This window comes from Rhinopithecus roxellana, chromosome 6 (assembly GCF_007565055.1).
Source record: "Rhinopithecus roxellana isolate Shanxi Qingling chromosome 6, ASM756505v1, whole genome shotgun sequence".
NCBI lineage: Eukaryota > Metazoa > Chordata > Mammalia > Primates > Cercopithecidae > Rhinopithecus > Rhinopithecus roxellana.
In genome coordinates, this window is record NC_044554.1 from 37,276,604 (window position 1) to 37,297,173 (window position 20,570).

The 20,570-nt window shown below is 38.5% G+C and overlaps 1 protein-coding gene across 1 annotated transcript; it reads right to left on the minus strand.

Annotated features, from left to right (window-relative positions):
• Positions 1–1,610: 1,610 nt before the first annotated feature.
• On the minus strand, positions 1,611–20,199 carry LOC104666403 (putative zinc finger protein 735). The gene is made up of 4 exons (XM_030932771.1): positions 20,015–20,199; positions 15,620–15,746; positions 15,039–15,134; positions 1,611–2,587 (listed from the first exon to the last, which is right to left on the minus strand). Exons 1-4 carry the CDS (start codon positions 20,051–20,053, stop codon positions 1,611–1,613), a joined length of 1,239 nt encoding a protein of 412 aa, XP_030788631.1. The 5' UTR covers positions 20,054–20,199.
• Between the last annotated feature and the right edge of the window lie 371 nt (positions 20,200–20,570).

Consider the following 20,570-nt stretch of genomic DNA (forward strand, 5'->3'; position numbering starts at 1 on the left):
GTAAAGATACAACAATCCTCTTTATGTTCATACATTTGTCTTCAGAATAAATAGTCTTTACTTTAAAGGACTATATTTTCCAGAAGGTATTTTTACAGTAATCATATTTATAATTTTTTTTGTTTTTTTGAGATGGAGTCTCACTCTGTCACCCAGGCTGCAGTGTAGCAGCTCTATCTTGGCTCACTGCAACCTCCACCTCCCAGGTTCAAGCAATTCTCCTGCCTCAGCCTCCAGAGTAGCTGGGATTACAGGCACATGCCACCATGCTTGGCTAATTTTTGTATTTTTAGTAGAGATGGGCTTTCACAATACTGGCCAGGCTGGTCTTGAACTCCTGAACTCATTATCCACTGACCTTGGCCTCTCAAAGTGCTGGAATTTCAAGCATGAGCCAACACGCACAACCTATAATGCTTTTATTAAGTATAAACTTTCTGATACTGAGTAAAATGCGAGCTGATATTCACGGCTTTTCACATTCTTTGTATTTCTACAATTTTTCTCTAGTATAAACGCTTTCTTGTTCCATAAGGTGTGAGAATTTATTAAAAGTTTTGCCACATTCTTCATTTCATATTTGTAGTTTTTCTTCAGTATAAATTATCTTACCTACCATAACGTGTGACTACCACTTAAAGGCCTTGCCACATTTAACACATTTCTAGTTTCTCACCAGTATGATTTCTATGATTTTTATTTTTTAGAAAAGTTTGAGATAAGGTTAAATGCTCTGTCACATTTTTATGTCTGTAGAGTTTCTCTCCAGTATAAAATTTTTTAATAAATAAGGATGGAGAACCAGTTAAAGACTTTGCCACATTTTTTTCTATAATTGCAGGGGTTCTCTCCAATATCAATTATCTTACAGTTATTCAGGTTTGAGGACTTTTTAAAGAAATTGCCATATTCCTTATTGTAGGGTTTCTCTTTAATATTTATTCTCTTATGTATAATGAGGGTTCAAGACTAGTTAAAAGCATTACCACATTCTTTGCTTTTATAGGGGTTCTCTCTAGAATGAATGAACAGATATTGTGTAAGGCCTGAGATGTGCTTAAAGGTTTTGTAACTTTTTTTTAAACCTTTCTAGGGTCTCTCTAATATAAATTCTCTTACGTTTTGGGAGGCTAAGGCAGGTGGATCACCTGAGGTCAGGAGTTCAAGACTAGCCTGGTCAAGATGGTGAAACCCCATCTCTACTAAAAATACAAAAATCAGCCAGTGTGGTGGCACATGCCTGTAATCCCAGCTACTCAGGAGGGTGAGGGAGGAGAATCACTTGAACCCGGAAGGCAGAGGTTGCAGTGAGCTGAGTTCATGCCACTGCACTCTAGCCTGGGTGACAAAGGGAGATGCCATCTCAAAAAAATACATTTTTTAAAAATAAATTATCTTGGGTTCATTAAGGTTTGAGGGTTGGTCAAAGGCTTTTTACATTTTTTCACATTTATAAAATTTTTGTCCAATATGAATTCTCTAATTTTCTATTAAGATTTGGAACTTGTTAAAGGCTTGTCCATATTCTCATATTCTCTACACTTGTAATGTTTTATTCCAGTATAAATTATTTTATGTATTATAAGACCTGAGAGCTGGACTTTGCCACATTATTTGCATTTGTAGGGTTTCTCTCTAGTATGAATTATCTTATGTTTAGCAAGACTTGAATGCCTCATAAAAGCTTTGTCACATTTTTCACATTTGTAGGGTTTCTCTCCAGTATGAATTCTCTTATGTGTCTTAAGGGTTGAGGAGCAGCTAAAGGCTTTGCCACATTCTTCACATTTGTAGGGTTTCTCTCCAGTATGAATTCTCTTATGTATCTTAAGGGCTGAGGAGCAGCTAAAGGCTTTGCCACATTCTTCACATGTGTAGGGTTTCTCTCCAGTATGAATTCTCTTGTGTTCAGTGAGGGCTGAGGATACGCTAAAGGCTTTGCCACATTCTTCACATTTGTAGGGTCTTTCTCCAGAATGAATTCTCTTGTGATTAGTAAGTGTTGAGGAGCGCCTAAAGGCTTGGCCACATTCTTCACATGTGTAGGGTTTCTCTTCAGTATGAATTCTCTTGTGTCTAGCAAGGTTTGAGGGCCACCTAAAGGCTTTGCCACATTCCTCACATCTGTAGGGCTTCTCTCCAGTATGAATTCTTTTATGTGCAGTAAGGTTTGAGGAGCGGCTAAAGGATTTGCTACATTCATCACATTTGTAGGACTTCTCCCTGGTATGAATTATCTGATGTTGATTTAGGTGTGAAAGCATGCAAAATGATTTGTCATATTTTTTACATTTCAAATGTTTCTTTCCAGTGCATCTTGTTTCATGTCTATTGCAATTTGAAAATTTACCAAAGACTTCGACACATTTATGAGTATGAAATATTTTGTTTTGGGTATTTGACAAACATCGGTTAACTTCATTATAACCTCCTTTGTGCACCTCACACTCACCCACACTTTTACAGCATTTTTTTAATTGTAAATTCTCATGTCCACATTTTCCATATGTTCTCGGTATTACTGTTTGGAGTGAATCTTTTATGCCCTGCTCTGGATGAAGTTCTTGGGTGAAATGAGAACACATAACTGAAAGACACAAAAATCACAAGTTACAGCACTTACCGGACTCAAATAAATATACTTTACAAATCGAATATATAAAATTATACAAGGCACGTTAGCAAAATGGCATATCAAAATACCACAGGCCACAATTCCTTCATAGATGTATAAATGTAACAACATCATAGTAATCAAAATACCTTTGTTGGAAATTTATAGAGTAAGTGTGTGCCCCATGTGAGCACAATGTCAAAAGCCATATATAGAGAAAAGAAAAGTCAGCTACATTTACCCAACACAGCCCTTCCTCATCCCCAATAGAAGAATATGGTGCCTTTAATGACAGCTTTAAGTCTTTTGAGATCAAAAGTGAATGTTACAACAGCAGAACTGCAGTACCAAGGATGGAAAATAGGTGTAGAAAGTAGTTATTGACTAGTAATAAGAAATGTGAAGAAGTCTTTTAACTGAAAAATAAATGCAAAATTGCAGACAAGACACATCATGAGAACATATTTGGGAGACTCCCAGAACCTCTACCTAAGACAATTGGTTTCAGGCTATCCCAGAAAAGAGCTGCATTATAAAGATTGTGAAAGGTAGTTTTATGTTAATGTCTAAATCTTAACCAAAGATTATAATGCATACAAAGTATTTGGGCAACATGGTCCAATCAAAAAAATCAAAATTTTCAAAAGCAACTATAAAAATAAAGATGTATATATAAATTTATAAAATTTAAGATAATCCATATTTTGCTCAATGAGAAAAATGGAAAACCAGACATCAGATAAGTGAGAATATCAACAAAAGGCTTGGAATAATAAAAATAGACAATTGTGGAGGCAAAAAAGAATAACTGAAATAAATTTAAAGTATGAAAAAAGTAATGTAAAAAATGAAGAAACTAAACAAACAAACTAGGATATACACATATAAAAAGATCCATAACACATATTTAAGCAAAGTTTCAAAAGTCACAAACCAGAATACAATCTTGGGAGCTGCAAGATAAAAGTGAGGTATTATTTATAAGCCTAGTCCTCTGAGACAACCAGTGAATTTGTCAACAGAAACCTTGCAGGTCAGAAAAGAACTGTGTTAAATGGTCAAAGGCTGAAGAAAAAATCTTCATTGTAAGAATAATGTAACCAGCAAAAATATACTATAAAATAAATAAAAAATAAAGATCTTCCAGAAAAAACAAATGCTGGAAAAGCATATAAGCACTGCATGTGCCCTAAATAAAATGCTGAAAAGAGGTCTTTCAACTTAAAATAATAGACCAAAAAAAAATATAATCATATGAAAATACATGTTTTTGAAAAACATGCATATACACATACAAAAAAAAACCATGGTATTATTGTGATGCTACAGAAAACATTTTTAGTTATTCTGTAAAATTTGAAAGATATAAGCATAAAAATAATCATAAAACATAAAATGATACAATTAGCAACATCAATAAGAAGCATAGGGTAGATATAATGAGGACAAATTTTTCTATGCAACTGAAGTCATTTTTTTTTTTTTTTTTTGTTGGAGACGGAGTCTCGCTCTGTCGCCCAGGCTGGAGTGCAGTGGCCGGATCTCAGCTCACTGCAAGCTCCACCTCCCGGGTTTACGCCATTCTCCTGCCTCAGCCTCCCAAGTAGCTGGGACTATAGGCGCCCACCACCTCGCCCGGCTAGTTTTTTGTATTTTTTTTTTAATAGAGACGGGGTTTCACCGTGTTAGCCAGGATGGTCTCAATCTCCTGACCTTGTGATCCGCCCGTCTCGGCCTCCCAAAGTGCTGGGATTACAGGCTTGAGCCACCGCACCCGGCCTGAAGTCATTTTTTTAACCAGGTTAAAATTTACTGTTGAAGCATTAACAGGTTTTATAAAATCTCTAATGTAGCACAAAGAAAAAATCTTTATAGACACACAAAAGAAATGTATATATTAATTTATAAAATTTAAGATAATCCATATTATCTTAAATGCTATTACTAGCATGAGATGTTACTAGTTACTAGTATGAGACAAAGACTGATTACTAGCATGAGACAAAGACTAATATTTTATAATGGTAAAATGAGTCCATTTACTAGGAATCTATAACTATTATGTCTATCTATATGTATATGCATATACAACATCATGGCTTCAAAACGTATAAAGCAAATATTCACAAAAATGAAGCAAGAAATATAATAGCAACATAAAATTATAGACAGTTAAGACCTCACTTTCAATAATAAATTAAAAATTTAAATAAAAAAATCAAAAAACAGAAAACCTGAGGAACATTATATTGTGTATGAATTCGTTTTGCAATGCTATAGAAAATAACCTTAGACTGGGTAATTTTTATTTTTATTTTTATTTTTATTTTCTTTTTGCGACAGAGTCTTGCTCTGTCGCCCAGTCTGGAGAGCAGCCGTGCAATCTTGGCTCACTGCAAGCCCCGCTTCCCAGGTTCACGCCATTCTCCTGCCTCAGCCTCCTGAGTAGCTGGGACTACAGGCGCCTACCACCACGCTCAGCTAATTTTTTTGTATTTTTAGTAGAGACGGGGTTTCACCGTGTTAGCCAGGATGGTCTTGATCTCCCGACTTCGTGATCCGGAGACCGGGTAATTTATAAAGAAAAAGATTTCTTTGGTTCACAGTTCAGTAGACTGTACAAGAAGTATATGCCAGCATCTGCTTCTGGTGAGGATATGAGAGAGCTCACAACTATAGTGGAAGGCAAAAAAGAACCAAATATGTCACATGGTGAAAGATGATGCAAGTGTGAGGTGGAGTAATCAGGTTCCTTTAAGCAACCAGCTCTCGTGAATTAACAGAGTGAGAACTCTATGATTACCAAGGGGATTGTGCCAAGTCATTCATGAGGGATTTGTCTCCATGATGCAAACAGCTCTCATTAGGCCCCACATCCACCATTGGAGATTACATTTCAATATGAGATTTGGAGGGCATCTACACCATATCACAAACCAAATAGGCTAAACAGACATGTACAGAACTCTCCAGGCAAAAGCAAGTGGATACACAATATTCTTATTTGCACCTGGTGCATTCTGTTAGAACACACAAGTCTTAGTAAATTTTAAAAGATCAGCCAGGTGCAGTGGCTCACAGGTGCAATCCCAGCACTTTGGGAGGCCAAGGTGGAAGGATCACTTGGGACAAGAAGTTTGATACTCACCTTGGGAACACGGTGAGACCCTGTCTCTACAAATAATTAAAAATTAGCTGGGCATGGTGGCTCACGCCTGTAATCCCAGCACTTTGGGAGGCCAAGGCATGTGGATCACAAGGTCAGGAGATCGAGACCATCCTGGCCAACATGGTGAAACCCCGTCTCTACTAAAAAATAAAAATAAAATAAACAAAAAGACAGGTGTGTTGGTGGACCCCTGTAGTCCCAGTTACTCAGGAGGCTGAGGCAGGAAAATCACTTGAATCTGGGAAGCGGAGGATGCAGTGAGCAAAGATTGCACTACTGCACTCCAGGCTGGGCAACAGAGCAAGACTCCATTTCAAAAAAAAAAAAAAAAATCAGCTGGGCTTGGTAGGGTTGGCCTGTAGTGCCAGCCACTCAGGAGACCAAGGTGGAAGGATTACTTGAGTCCAAGAGGTTGAGGCTGCAGTAAGACAAGATTGTGTTACTGCACTACAGTCTGGGCAACAGAGGGAGAAACGCTGTGTCAAAAATAATTTAAGAAAAGCAAAATCATACAGTGTATGCTTTCTAATCAAAACTAAATAAAACTGAAAAGGAAAAAAGTAAAACTGGCAAATCAAAAATATATGGAAATAAACACATTCTTCAATATATTCTTGCACAAGGTCACATAATTTAATTTAATATTTTTGCTCAAGGGTCAAAATATTTAAGTGACAATTTAATTTGTTAAGATGTCAGTATAACCCACAGTGGTGAACAAATTTAATATAATCTGTATCAAAATTCCAAAAGTATATTTATTCCTGAAATATTGTTTAAAATTTTTTAATTTTATTATGAACTACATTTAGAGAAACGCACATGATAAACACAGAGGCATTATGCTCCATAATTTCAAAACACAATAAAAAGCTGCAATAACAGTAACTATGTGGTATTCACAAAAAGACAGATAAAGACATGATAAAATAGGGAGACCAGCAATGAACTCTTCTATGTATGACCAAATAATCTGCCACAAGGTTATAATCTGTTACTAGGTTGCCATGAGCAGACAATGGAGAAAATATCATACCTTCAACAGATAATGTTGAAAACTGGATATCTACATTGAAAAAATGAAGTTGAATACTTTAATCGCATCATATACAAAAGATATTTTAAACAAAATACTTAGACTAATAAAAAAAACTAATGAAACTCTTAGAAAAAAATACAGTGGAAAGACATGACATTGGTCTTGGCACCATTTTCTTAGACATGCCATCAAATGCGTGAGCAACGAATAGGAGAACAGAAAACTTTAACCGGACTAAACTTCAAAATTTCTGCAATTAAATAAAACATTTAATAGAGTGACAACATAATTAATAGACAACAATAATTAACTAGACAACAATAATTAATGATTTAATAATCTAATAATTACTTGATTTAGAAATGAACAAATGAGCCTGGTGCAGTGGTTCACACGTAATCCCAGAACTCTGAGAGGCTGAGGTGGGCAGATCACCTGAGGTCAGGAATTTGACACCAGCCTGACCAACATGGTGAAACCCATCTCTACTAAAATACAAAATTAGCTGGGCATGGTGGCACATCCCTAATCCCAGCTACTCAGGAGGCTGAGGCAGAAGAATTGTTTGAATCTGGAAGGCAGAGATTGCCATGAGCCAAAACTGTGCCATTGCACTGCAGCCTGGGTAACAAGAGCAAATCTCCATCTCAACAAAAAAAAAAAAAAGAAAAGAAAAGAAAAAGAAATGGACAAATGATTAAACTAAATTTTAATAAAACAGATATATACCCAGTTCCAAGATGGCCAAAAAGAAACAGCTCCAGTCTGCAGCTCCCAGTGTGATTGATGCAGAAGATGGGTGCTTTCTGTATTTCCAACTAAGGTGCCTGGTTCATCTCAATGGGACTGGTTAGACAGTGGGTGCAGCCCACAGAGGGTGAGCCAAAGCAGGGTGGGGCATCGCCTCCCCTGGGAAGAGCAAGGCATCGGGGGAATTCTCTTTCCTAGCCAAGGGAAGCCGTGACAGACTGCACCAGGAAAGTCAGGACACTGCCACTTACTGGGCTTTTCTAATGGTCTTAGCAAATGGCAAACCAAGAGTTTATATCCCGTGCCTGGCTCAGTAGGTCCCACACCCATGGAGCTTTGCTCGCTGCTAGGGCAGTAGTCCAAGATCAAACTGCGAGGTGGCAGCCTGGCTGGGGGAGGGGCTTCCACCATTGCTAAGGCTTGAGTAGGTAAACAAAGCGGCCAGGAAGCTTGAACTGGGTAGAGCCCACCGCAGCTCAACAAGGCCTGCCTGCCTTTGTAGACTCCACCTCTGGGGGTAGGGTATAGCTGAACAAAAAGCAGCAGAAACTTCTGCAGACTTAAACGTCCCTGTCTGACAGCTCCAAAGAGAGCAGTGGTTCTCCCAGCACGGTGTTTGAGTTCTGAGAACGGACAGACTGCCTCCTCAAGTGGGTCCCTGACCCGTGTGCAGCCTAACTGGGAGACAACTCCCAGTAGGGGCCGATTGACACATAATACAGCAGGTGCTCCTCTGAGATGAAGATTCCAGAGGAAGGATTAGGCAGCAATATTTGTTGTTCTGCATTATTTGCTGTTTTGCAGTCTCCGCTGATGATACCCAGGCAAACAGGGTCTGGAGTGGACCTCCAGCAAACTCCAACAGACCTGCAGCTGAGGGACTTGACTGTTGGAAGGAAAATTAACAAACAGAAAGGAATAGCATCCACATCAACAAAAAGGACATCCACACCAAAACCCCATCTGTAGGTCACCATCATCAAAGACCAAAGGTAGATAAAACCACAAAGATGGGGAGAAGCCAGAGCAGAAAAGCTGAAAATTCTAAAAACCAGAGCACCTCTTCTCCTCTGAAGGAACACAGCTCCTTGCCAGCAACAGAACAAAGCTGGACAGAGAATGACTTTGACGAGTTGACAGAATTAGGCTTCAGAAGATCAATAATAACAAACTTCTCTGAGCTAAAGGAGGATGTTTGAACCCATCCCAAGGAAGCTAAAAACCTTGAAAAAAGATTAGATGAATGGCTAACTAGAATAAACAGTGTAGAAAAGACCTTAAATGACCTGATGGAGCTGAAAACCATGGCACAAGTACTACGTGACACATGCACAAGCTTCAGTAGCTGATTTGATCAAGTGAAAGAAAGGGTATCAGTGATTGAAGATCAAATTAATGAAATGAAATGAAGTGAGAAGAGAAGTTCAGACAAAAAAAAAAGAGTAAAAAGAAACGAACAAAGCCTCCAGGAAATATGGGACTATGTGAAAAGACCAAATCTACGTTTGATTGGTATACCTGAAAGTGATGGGGAGAATGGAACCAAACTGGAAAACACTCTTCAGGATATTATTCAGGAGAACTTCCCCAACCTAGCAAGGCAGGCCAACATTCAAATTCAGGAAATACTGAGAATGCCACAAAGATACTCCTCAAGAAGAGCAACCCCAAGACACATAATTGTCAGACTCACCAAGGTTGAAATGAAGGAAAAAATGTTAAGGGCAGCCAGAGAGAAAGGTCGGGTTACCCACAAAGGGAAGCCCATCAGACTAACAGCAGATCTCTCAGCAGAAACTCTACAAGCCAGGAGAGAGTGCGGGCCAATAGTCAACATTCGTAAAGAAAAGAATTTTCAACCCAGAATCTCATATCCAGCCAAACTAAGCTTCATAAATGAAGGAGAAATAAAATCCTTTACAGACAAGTGAATGCTGAGAGATTTTGTCACCACCAGGCCTGCCTTACAAGAGCTCCTGAAGGAAGCACTAAACATGGAAAGGAACAACTGGTATCAGCCACTGCAAAAACATGTCAAATTGTAAAGATCATTGATGCTAGGAAGAAACTGCATCAACTAACGGGCAAAATAACCAGCTAACATCATAATGACAGGATCAAAATCACACCTTACAATATTAACCTTAAATGTAAATTAGCTAAATGCCCCAATTAAAAGACACAGACTGGCAAATTGGATAAAGAGTCAAGACCCATCAGTGTGATGTATTCAGGAGACCCATTTCACATGCAGAGACACACATAGGCTCAAAATAAAGGGATGGAGGAAGATCTACCAAGCAAATGCAAAGCAAAAAAAAGCAGGGGTTGCAATCCTAGTCTCTGATAAAACAGACTTTAAACCAACAAAGATCAAAAGAGACAAAGAAGGCCATTACATAATGGTAAAGGGATCAATGCAATAAGAAGAGCTAACTATCCTAACTATGTATGCACCCAAAACAGGAGCACCCAGATTCATAAAGCAAGTCCTTAGAGACCTACAAAGAGACTTAGACTCCCACACAATAATATTGGGAGACTTTAACACCCCACTGTCAACATTAGACAGATCAACAAGACAGAAGGTTAACAAGGATATCCAGGACTTGAACTCAGCTCTACACCAAGCAGACCTAATAGACATCTACAGAACTCTCCAAGTCAAATCAATAGAATAGACATTCTTCTTAGCATCACATCACACTTATTCCAAATTGACCACAGAGTTGGAAGTAAAGCACTCCTTAGCAAATGTAAAAGAACAGAAATCACAACAAACTGTCTCTCAGACCACAGTGCAATCAAATTAGAACTCAGGATTAAGAAACTCACTCAAAACCGCACAAGTACATAGAAACTGAACAACCTGCTCCTGAATGACTACTGGGTACATAATGAAATGAAGGCAGAAATAAATATGTTGTTTGAAACCAATGAGAACAAAGACACAATGTACCAGAATCTCTGGGACACATTTAAAGCAGTGTGTAGAGGGAAATTTGTAGCACTAAATGCCCACAATAGGAAGCAGGAAAGATCTAAAATCGACACCCTAACATCACAATGAAAAGAACTACAGAAGCAAGAGAAGACAAATTTAAAAGCTAGCAGAAGGCAAGAAATAGCTAAGATCAAAGCAGAACTGAAGGAGACAGAGATACAAAAAAAGGGTTCAAAAAAATCAATGAATCCAGAAGCTGGTTTTTTGAAAAGATCACCAAAATTGATAGACCGCTAGCAAGACTAATAAAGAAGAAAAGAGAGAAGAATCAAATAGACAGAATAAAAAATGATAAGGGGGTATCACCACTGATCCCACAGAAATACAAACTACCATCAGAGAATACTACAAATACCTCTACGCAAATAAACTAGAAAATCTAGAAGAAATGGATAAATTCCTGGACACATACACCCTCCCAAGACTAAACCAGTAAGAAGTTGAATCCCTGAATAGACCAATAACAGACTCTGAAATTGACGCAATAATTAAAAGCCTACCAACCAATAAAAGTCCAGGACCAGACTGCTTCACAGCCGAATTCTACCAGAGGTATAAAGAGGAGCTGGTACCATTCCTTCTGAAACTATTCCAATCAATAGAAAGAGAGGGAATCTTCCCTAACTCATTTTGTGAAGCCAACATCATCCTGATACCAAAACCTGGCAGAGATACAACAAAAAAGAGAATTTTAGACCAATATCCCTGATGAACATCGATCCAAAATCCTCAATAAAATACTGGCAAACCGAATCCAGCAGCACATCAAAAAGCTTATTCACCATGACCAAGTGGGCTTCATCCCTGGAATGCAAGGCTGGTTCAACATACACAAATCAAGAAACTTAATGCATCACATAAACAGAACCAAAGACAAAACCACGTCATTATCTCAATAGATGCAGAAAAGGCTTTCGACAAAATTCAACAGCGCTTCATGCTAAAAACTCTCAATAAACTAGGTATTAATGGAATGTATCTCAAAATAATAAGAACTATTTATGACAAACCCACAGCCAATATCATACTGGATGGGCAAAAACTGGAAGCATTCCCTTTGAAAACTGGCACAAGACAGGGATACCCTCTCACCACTCCTATTCAACATAGTGTTGGAAGTTCTGGCCAGGGCGATCAGGCAAGAAAAATAAATAAAGGGTATTCAATTAGGAAAAGAGGAAGTCAAATAGTTCCTGTTTGCAGATGACATGATTGTATATTCAGAAAACCCCAATGTCTCGGCCCCAAATCTCCTTAAGCTGATAAGCAACTTCAGCAAAGTCTCAGGATACAAAATCAATGTGCAAAAATCACAAGCATTCCTATACACCAATAACAGACAAACAGAGAGCCAAATCATGAGTGAACTCCCATTCACAACTGCTACAAACAATAAAATACCTAGGAATCCAACTTACAAGGGAAGTGAAGTACCTCTTTAAGGAGAAGTGCAAACCACTGCTAAACGAAATCAAAGAGGACACAAACAAATGGAAGAATATTCCATGCTCATGGATAGGAAGAATCAATACTGTGAAAATGGCCTTACTGCACTGCCCAAGGTAATTTATAGATTCAATGCCACTTCTATCAAGCTACCATGACTTTCTTCACATAATTGGAAAAAACTAAAGTTCATATGGAACCAAAAAAGAGCCTGCATTGCCAAGACAATCCTAAGCAAAAAGAGCAAAGCTGGAGGCATCACGCTACCTATACTACACTACCTTATACTATACTATACTATACTATACTACTATACTATACTATACTATACTATACCATACTATACCATACCGTACCATACCATACCATACCATACCACAAGGCTACAGTAACCAAAACAGCATGGTACTGATACCAAAACAGAGATATAGACCAATGGAACAGAACAGAGCCCTCAAAAATAACACCACACATCTACAACCATCTGATCTTTGACAAATCTGACAGAAACAAACGGGGAAAGGATTCCCTATTTAATAAATGGTGCTGGGAAAACTGGCTAGCCATGTGTAGAAAACTGAAACTGGATCCCTTCCTTACACCTGATACAAACATTCATTCAAGATGGATTAAAGACTTAAATGTTAGATCTAAAACCATAAAAACCCTAGAAGAAAACCTAGGCAATACCATACAGGACATGGGCATGGGCAAGGACTTCATGTACTAAAACACCAAAAGCAATGGCAACAAAAGCCAAAATGGACAAATGGGATCTAATCAAACTAAAGAGCTTCTGCACAGCAAAGGAAACTACCATCAGGGTGAACAGGCAACCTGTAGAATGGGAGAAAATTTTTGCAATCTACCCATCTGACAAGAGGCTAATATCCAGAATCTACAAAGAACTTAAACAAACTTGCAAGAAAAAAATCAACCCCATCAAAAATTAGCCAAAGGATATGAACGGACACTTCTCAAAAGAAGGCATTTATTTATGCAGCCAACAGACACATGAAAAAATGCTCATCATCACTGGTCATTAAAGAAATGCAAATCAAAACCACAATGAGATACCATCTCACACCAGTTAGAATGGCGATCGTTAAAACGTCAGGAAACAAGTGCTGGAGAGGATGTGGAGAAATAGGAATACTCTTACACTGTTGGTGGGACTGTAAACTAGTTCAACCATTGTGGAAGACAGTGTGGCGACTCCTCAAGGATCTAGAACTAGAAATATCATTTGACCCAGCCATCCCATTACTGGGTGTATACCCAAAGGATTATAAATCATGCTACTATAAAGACACATGCACACATATGTTTATTGCAGCACTATTCACAATAGTAAAGACTTGGAACCAACCCACATGTCCATAAAGGATAGACTGGATTAAGAAAATGTGGCACATATACGCCATGGAATACTATGCAGCCATAAAAAAGGATAAGTTCATGTACTTTGTACGGACACAGATGAAGCTGGAAACCATCATTCTGAGCAAACTATCACAACGCCAGAAAACCAAACACCCCATGTTCTCATTCACAGGTGGTAATTGAACAGTGAGAACACTTGGACACAGGGCAGGGAACATCACACACCGGGGCCTGTCATGGGGTGGGGAAATGGGGGAGGGATAGCATTAGGAGAAATACCTAATGTAAATGACAAGTTAATGGGTGCAGCAAATCAACATGGCACATGTATACATATGTAACAAACCTGCACATTGTGCACATGTACCCTAGAACTTAAAGGATATATATACACACACACACTCAAATGGGAAGAAGCACTTGAAAGGTTGCACAGAATTAGTAATTTATAGAAAAATGCAAAACAAAGTCACAATACAAAACAAAATTACCTTACATCAATTACAATGGCCACGATAAATTTTTTTAAAACACCAACTATGTTGATAATATAAAGAAATTGAAACCTATGTAAGCTGTTGATGAGAAAAGAGATGCAGCCATCATAAAAATATCATAAATGTTCTTCAAATAATTAAAAATGAAATTATCATATAATACAGCAATACCATTTATGAATCTATATCTAAAACATACAACACAGTAAAATGAAGACATAAGCAGGCCGGGTGCGGTGGCTCAAGCCTGTAATCCCAGCACGTTGGGAGGCCGAGACGGGCGGATCACGAGGTCAGGAGATCCAGACCATCCTGGCTAACAAGGTGAAACTCCGTCTCTACTAAAAAATACAAAAAACTAGCCGGACGAGGTGGCGGGCGCCTGTAGTCCCAGCTACTCAGGAGGCTGAGACAGGAGAATGGCGTAAACCCGGGAGGCAGAGCTTGTAGTGAGCTGAGATCCGGCCACTGCACTCCAGCCTGGGCGACAGAGCAAGACTTCGTCTCAAAAAAAAAAAAAACAAAAACAAAAACAAAATGAAGACATAAGAAATACCCTGCTTGCATATCTCCCCACGGCAAGTATTACAACCCAGCCTCTAAATAAATAAATAAATACATATATAACAATTAAAAAATGAAAAAAAAATTGTAAAAAACTTTAAACTATATTTCACGGCTATAGTAATAAAAAACAGAATGGTCTGTGTAGAAAAGTGGACAACCACCAATGAAACAGAAATCACTATTCTCACACATTTTAGACATGATGCAAAAAAAATTTTTTTAACTGTTTAAACATAGAGTTTCTCAAAAATACACAGATATTAGTGTGTCCCCAAAAGCAATGGCAAAGCAGTCCGTTTTTTTCAGTCCCTGATAAGCCATAGAGAAAACTTTGGCTCACACTGTGAACTTGAAAAAAGATTATTGAAGAGAAAGCAGAATCCATGGAGAATTTGACAGCATGGGGCAGAAGGTGTCCCTATGTGAGAGCAAAAGAAAAAAGTGACTTGAGCTTCTCAGAAACTCTTTCCATCAAAGCACAGTTCCCCAGACCACATTTTAAGGGCTGGCTGCCTCCTTGATTTGTGTACCTCTCATCTGTGTCATCCGCTTCATTCACTTTCACCTACCTGGCTGTTTGGCTACCATCTCATTTCTCTTTATATTCCAAGACTCTTTATTTTGCTCTAGACAGGTGATCAAGTCTGGCTTAGAGTCAGCAATACCTGTTTTATTAAGAAAAAAAAGTAACATAAATCTTGCTGAATTATTTAACTACCAACCTAGTATTATGCTCAGTAAAGAGGATATAATAGAAAATTCTAGAAAATTAATATTGATTCATAACAGAACTTTCTACAGATTTAGAAAATACTTTAAAATTGTGGGTCCTTAATTTCACTACTCAGTATTACTGAATTAAACATTGGTGGTGGCAACTGAATTCTAAGGCATGGGAAACGCTATTTTACGCCATGACATTTTTGGAATTGCCACTAACCTAGAGCAAAAGATACATAAGCTCAGGAAAGGGAAAAGTTCAGGTCAAGATAAAACATTGTGAAGAATTTGTTCTACACCAATGAATCCCCAAGATTTTCTTAAAATTGGAGAGCTAAAATATATTCATGCAAAGCAGAAATTACCAAAATTATCTTAGAAAAGAGAGAAAGGCAATATATTAGGAATTGTGTATTGAAATTTTCCTCACCCAGGAAGACCAGGTTTCTGTAGTTGTCTAACATCACATCTCTATATAAATTCTGCTGAGCATGATCCAGGCATTGCCATTCCACCAGAGAGAATTCTATAGCTATGTCTCTGAATGTCAACAGTCCCTGAAAAAACAAAACAAAACAAAAGAAACCACTCATGAACACACAAACAGTTACCGTGTGTCTGTAGGCAGAGATTTGTATTTGACTTAAGAGAGTAAAAAGAAGTGGTTTTCACTTATAAGAGTGACTAAAATTATTCAACAAGGTAATTTTTAACACTGAAGTATTCTCTAACTCTGAGAAAAGAGAATAGCATAAGACCCACAATACAACTGTAGATTTGATACTTTTCTAGATGATAAATTATAAAATTAAGGGCATCAACATAGACATGTCTTTTTTTTCTATTTTTCTTTTCTTCTTTTTTTTGAGACCAAGTCACACTCTGTTGCCCAGGCTGGAGTGCACTGGCATGATCTTGGCTCAGTGCAACCTCCACCTTCTGGGTTCAATCAATTCTCCTGTCTCAGCCTCCCAAGTAGCTGAGACTACAAGCATAAGCCACCATGCCTGGCTAATTTTTGTAATTTTACTAGAGATGGGGTTTCTCCATGTTGGCCAGGCAGGTCTTGAACTCCTGACCTCAGGTGATCCACCCACCTTGGCCTCCCAAAGTGCTGGGATGGCAGGCATGAGCCACCTCACCTGCTGGACATATCTATTTTTGAGTGCTATATTTACATCATACAGAATAAGTGGTGTGTATTTCTCAGGTAGAACAGTCATGATGAGTTGGAAGGTACCTCTCAAGTCTTAATATGTGCAATAAACTAAAGATCTTGTGCAGGTTTTGTTTCGGGAGATTTGGGATAAAGTCTGAATTTCTGAGTGTTTAGCAAGCTCACCAGTGTTTCTAGCCTAGGAAGCATACATTGTCAAACACCCAGTAAGTGGCAGAGTCTGACTTTTTCCCAGTTTCTCTCACCTGTAAATAAAGATAAGAGCCTTCATTTTTAAAAGACAAATATATGCAAAGTCATCGAAAAAGAAAGGACAGCTTCCAGATTAAATGTGATGATTTATGCACTTCAGCTAGGAAATCTCCTAAGTGAACTTAATAATTAAGAGAATAATAATTAATAGTGGAAAAAATGTCATTGAGATCTTGAACCAAGTGAATAACATTGTTATTAACTTTATTAGCACACATTTGTATTATGTACTGATGGACACAGGCCACAACATCACTGCTGTGGTATTTCTCGCCTTTCAGAAAAGTAAATTGTAATCCAAATTTAATTATATGTATGTACATATACTTTTTTTTTTTTTTTTTAGAGATGGAGTCTCGCTCTGTCACCCAGGCTGGAGTGCAGAGGTGCAATCTGCAATCTCGTCTCACTGCAACCTCTACCTCCTGAGTTCAAGCAATTTTCCTGCCTCAGCCTCCCAAGTAGCTGGGATTACAGATGCGTGAAACACACCTGGCTAATTTTTGTGTGTTTGTTTTTTCTGTAGAGATGAGGTTTCACCATGTTGGCCAGTCTAGCCTCGAACTCCTGACCTCATATGATCTGCCTGCCTCGGCCTCCCAAAGTGCTGGGATTACAAGCCTGAGACACCATGCTCAGCCTAAATTTAATTATAAAGAAACATCAGTTTTATGCAAAGTCAAAGATGCAGATAACTTCCCTGTGCTGTAATTTTTAACAGTAATTTTAAGTAGTCTTTCTTTAGCACCCTGGAGAGCAAGTATCTCCTAATAGTTTTTTCAGAACTTTCTGGGTAATAAATGCCATTCTGTTTAAATAAGCATGTTCTAAATCCTGTTCTGCCTGGAAATAATAGAGCACACAGATGAAACCCCAACAGGACATGTTTCACTTTTCATTAATATCCAAAGACAACTGTGTTTCCCCAGTAGAAATATTGAGTATTTACACCTTCTCACGTTCAGCAGCTACAATGGAAACATTTTAAATATTGCAAGTCATAAATTTGTAGTAAGAATTCTACATGGCATACAAGAATCCAAGATGAAGAAAATGTATAGAACGTTATGGCATATAGAGAAAATATTTTTTTTCAGAACCCCTTGCCTATCATAAAAATGACAAAAATATAGTTGAAACAAACTCATTAGGGATCAACAGTACAAGTAGAGAAGTAAAAATTTGCAAGTTCCGAACAGATGGCATTGCCAAAGGCAGAATGGACACCACGCTTAATCTGAGACATGCTTGCCTGAGAAAAAGTGATTTTTTTTCTTTTCCTCCTCTTTCTCTGAAATGTATTTTCAGACAAGATGCTCTGGACATATTAAACCCACATCTTGAGAATATGCCTTTAAAGCACAATCTATTCACCTGCTACCACCACACACACCCACGGACAGAAAGACCGAGACTTGAAGAAAACATTCACCAATTTTTGTTGTTTATAACTGAAAAGATTTAAGAGCAATGGGAGAATAATAAGCTTCTCCATAACTATTAAAATATAAGTTTCTTTTTCCCTGCCCTCCCCTGTCAGACACCAGCAATCTTCTTTACAGTAATGGGAGCATGAACTGCACTGACCTTTTCCTACCAAACGGAAACAGGGCAGGCAGTGCAGCCTTCCTTAGATGCGAAGGTTGAACTAAACTCTCCTGAATGTATCTTGAATCCCTCAAGTGTATAAGTTACTTGGTAATCTCGGCCCTACTTTATGCAAAGTGATTCTTCAGGATCCAAAAGGGTCCAGGAATGGGCTTTTTCAACAAGTCCCCTGTAAATGCTGATTGTGCTTTCCCAGACACATTATTAGCATTAGCGAGAAAAGCAGGCACAGCAAAGAGTCCTTTACACCCGCCACGTCCATCACAATACACATACTTGTGATACAAATAAAGACAACCAACCACCATGCTGAAATATTACATTTTTTGTTGGCTTTTTTAAGTTTACAGGGACAACAGAAGGCAGCAATGTCTGAGTAAGTCTGCACCTGGGAAACATGTACACATGTACTAATAAAATGTTTATTAAGCAGGTACTATGTGCTCAGGAGCATATCATAGAACACTGTGTTGGGAATGACACATTTTGTGATTTAATTTTCATAGCACCCTGGGAGTTGGTACTAAGTATTGAATAATTTTTAGCATTTAGATTAAGAGCACAGCATTTTTTTCTTCTTATGTTTCTCTATCATTACTTTTAAAAAGAAAATGTATAGAATAGTAATTCAATACAACACCACAAAAAATATGAAATTATACAATTACATAAAAATTGAGCAATCATCTTCCAAATGGCTACTTTGTAAATAATGAAATCAAGGCAGACATAAAAAATTTTTTTGAAACTAGTTACAGCCAAAATACAACATACTAGAATTTCTGTTACAGCTAAGGCAGTGTTAAGAACAAAATATGTATCACGAAACACCCACATCAAAAAGTTAGAAAGATCTCAATTTAAAAATCTAATGTTACAATTAAAAGAATTTCAAAAGTAAGATCAAACCAACTTCAACGCTCGCGAAAGACAAGAAATAACCAAAATCAGAGCTGAGACATAAATAGTACAAGGGGTTGGGCGCTGTGGCTCACTTCTGTAATTCCAGCACTTTGGGAGGCCAACGTGGGCAGATCACGAGGTCAGGAGTTCGAGACCAGCCTGGCCAACATGGTGAATCCCTGTGTCTACTAAAAATACAAAAATTAGCTCGGCGTGTGGCACATGCCTGTAATCCCAGCTACTCGAGATGATGAGGCAGGAGCATTGCTTGAAACTCGAAGGCGGAGGTTGCAGTGAGCCAAGATTGCACCACTGTACTCTAGCCTGGACAATAGAGTGAGACTCTGTCTTAAAAAAAAAAAAAAAAAAAAAAGTTCAATGAAACCAGAAGTTGCTTTGCATAAAGCAGGGCCGAGATTACCAAGTAACTTATACACTTGAGGGATTCAAGATACATTCAGGAGAGTTTAGTTCAACCTTCGCATCTAAGGAAGGCTGCACTGCCTGCCCTGTTTCCGTTTGGTAGGAAAAGGTCAGTTCAGTTCATGCTCCCATTACTGTAAAGAAGATTGCTGGTGTCTGATAGGGGAGGGCAGGGAAAAAAAAAAACATATTTTAATAGTTACGGAGAAGCTCACTGTTCTCCCATTGCTCTTAAATCTTTTCAGTTATAAACAACAAAAATGGGTGAGATGAGGCGCTGGGAGTGCAGAGCTGCCCAGCATCTTACGGTTCGAGGGGACTAAGAGCCGAGCTGGGCCAAGGAGGATATAGGTCCTCAGACTTCGGAGCGAACTGTGAGGAAGTCTGGATCCTGCTACAGCCACTTTCAGGTGGTTCCAACCAGCTTCCGCCCCTCTCTCAGATGACAGACCCAGCACTCACCATTTCTCGACTTCCAGGGGATTCTGGTCTTTTAGCCATGAATCTGCGAATACCTGCAGGACACAAAGCCACAGTCTTGGCCTCTAGGAGCAGAGGACGCAGAGCCGTGAAGAGAAGAACTGGAGCTCTAGACGCAGAGAAACACAAAGGACCCGGAAAATTACGGAAGCGTCCGGGTCTCTCCAGCTGCATGCCTGATTGGACAGTTTCTAGTCCACGGCCCCTGATTGGATAAGGTTTCAGGCTTCGTGCCTGAATGACGGAATATTTGATCACTGGGCTGAATGAAGCAAAAATAACAGCCTAGGCTGCAGCCTTTACAGGCAAGTCTTCTTCCCTGATCTCAGCCAGATCAACACCAGAGGATACTTGCATTTAACCTTGTGTATAATGTCATATGCATTTATAAATGATATATAATATAGTTATTCATAAATTGAAAGAATATAATGACAATTATTTTTAAAATTTGGATGTTATGCGGTGAAACCCCGCCTCTACTAAAAATACAAAAAAAAAAATTAGCGGGGTGTGGTGGCCGGCGCCTGTAGTCCCA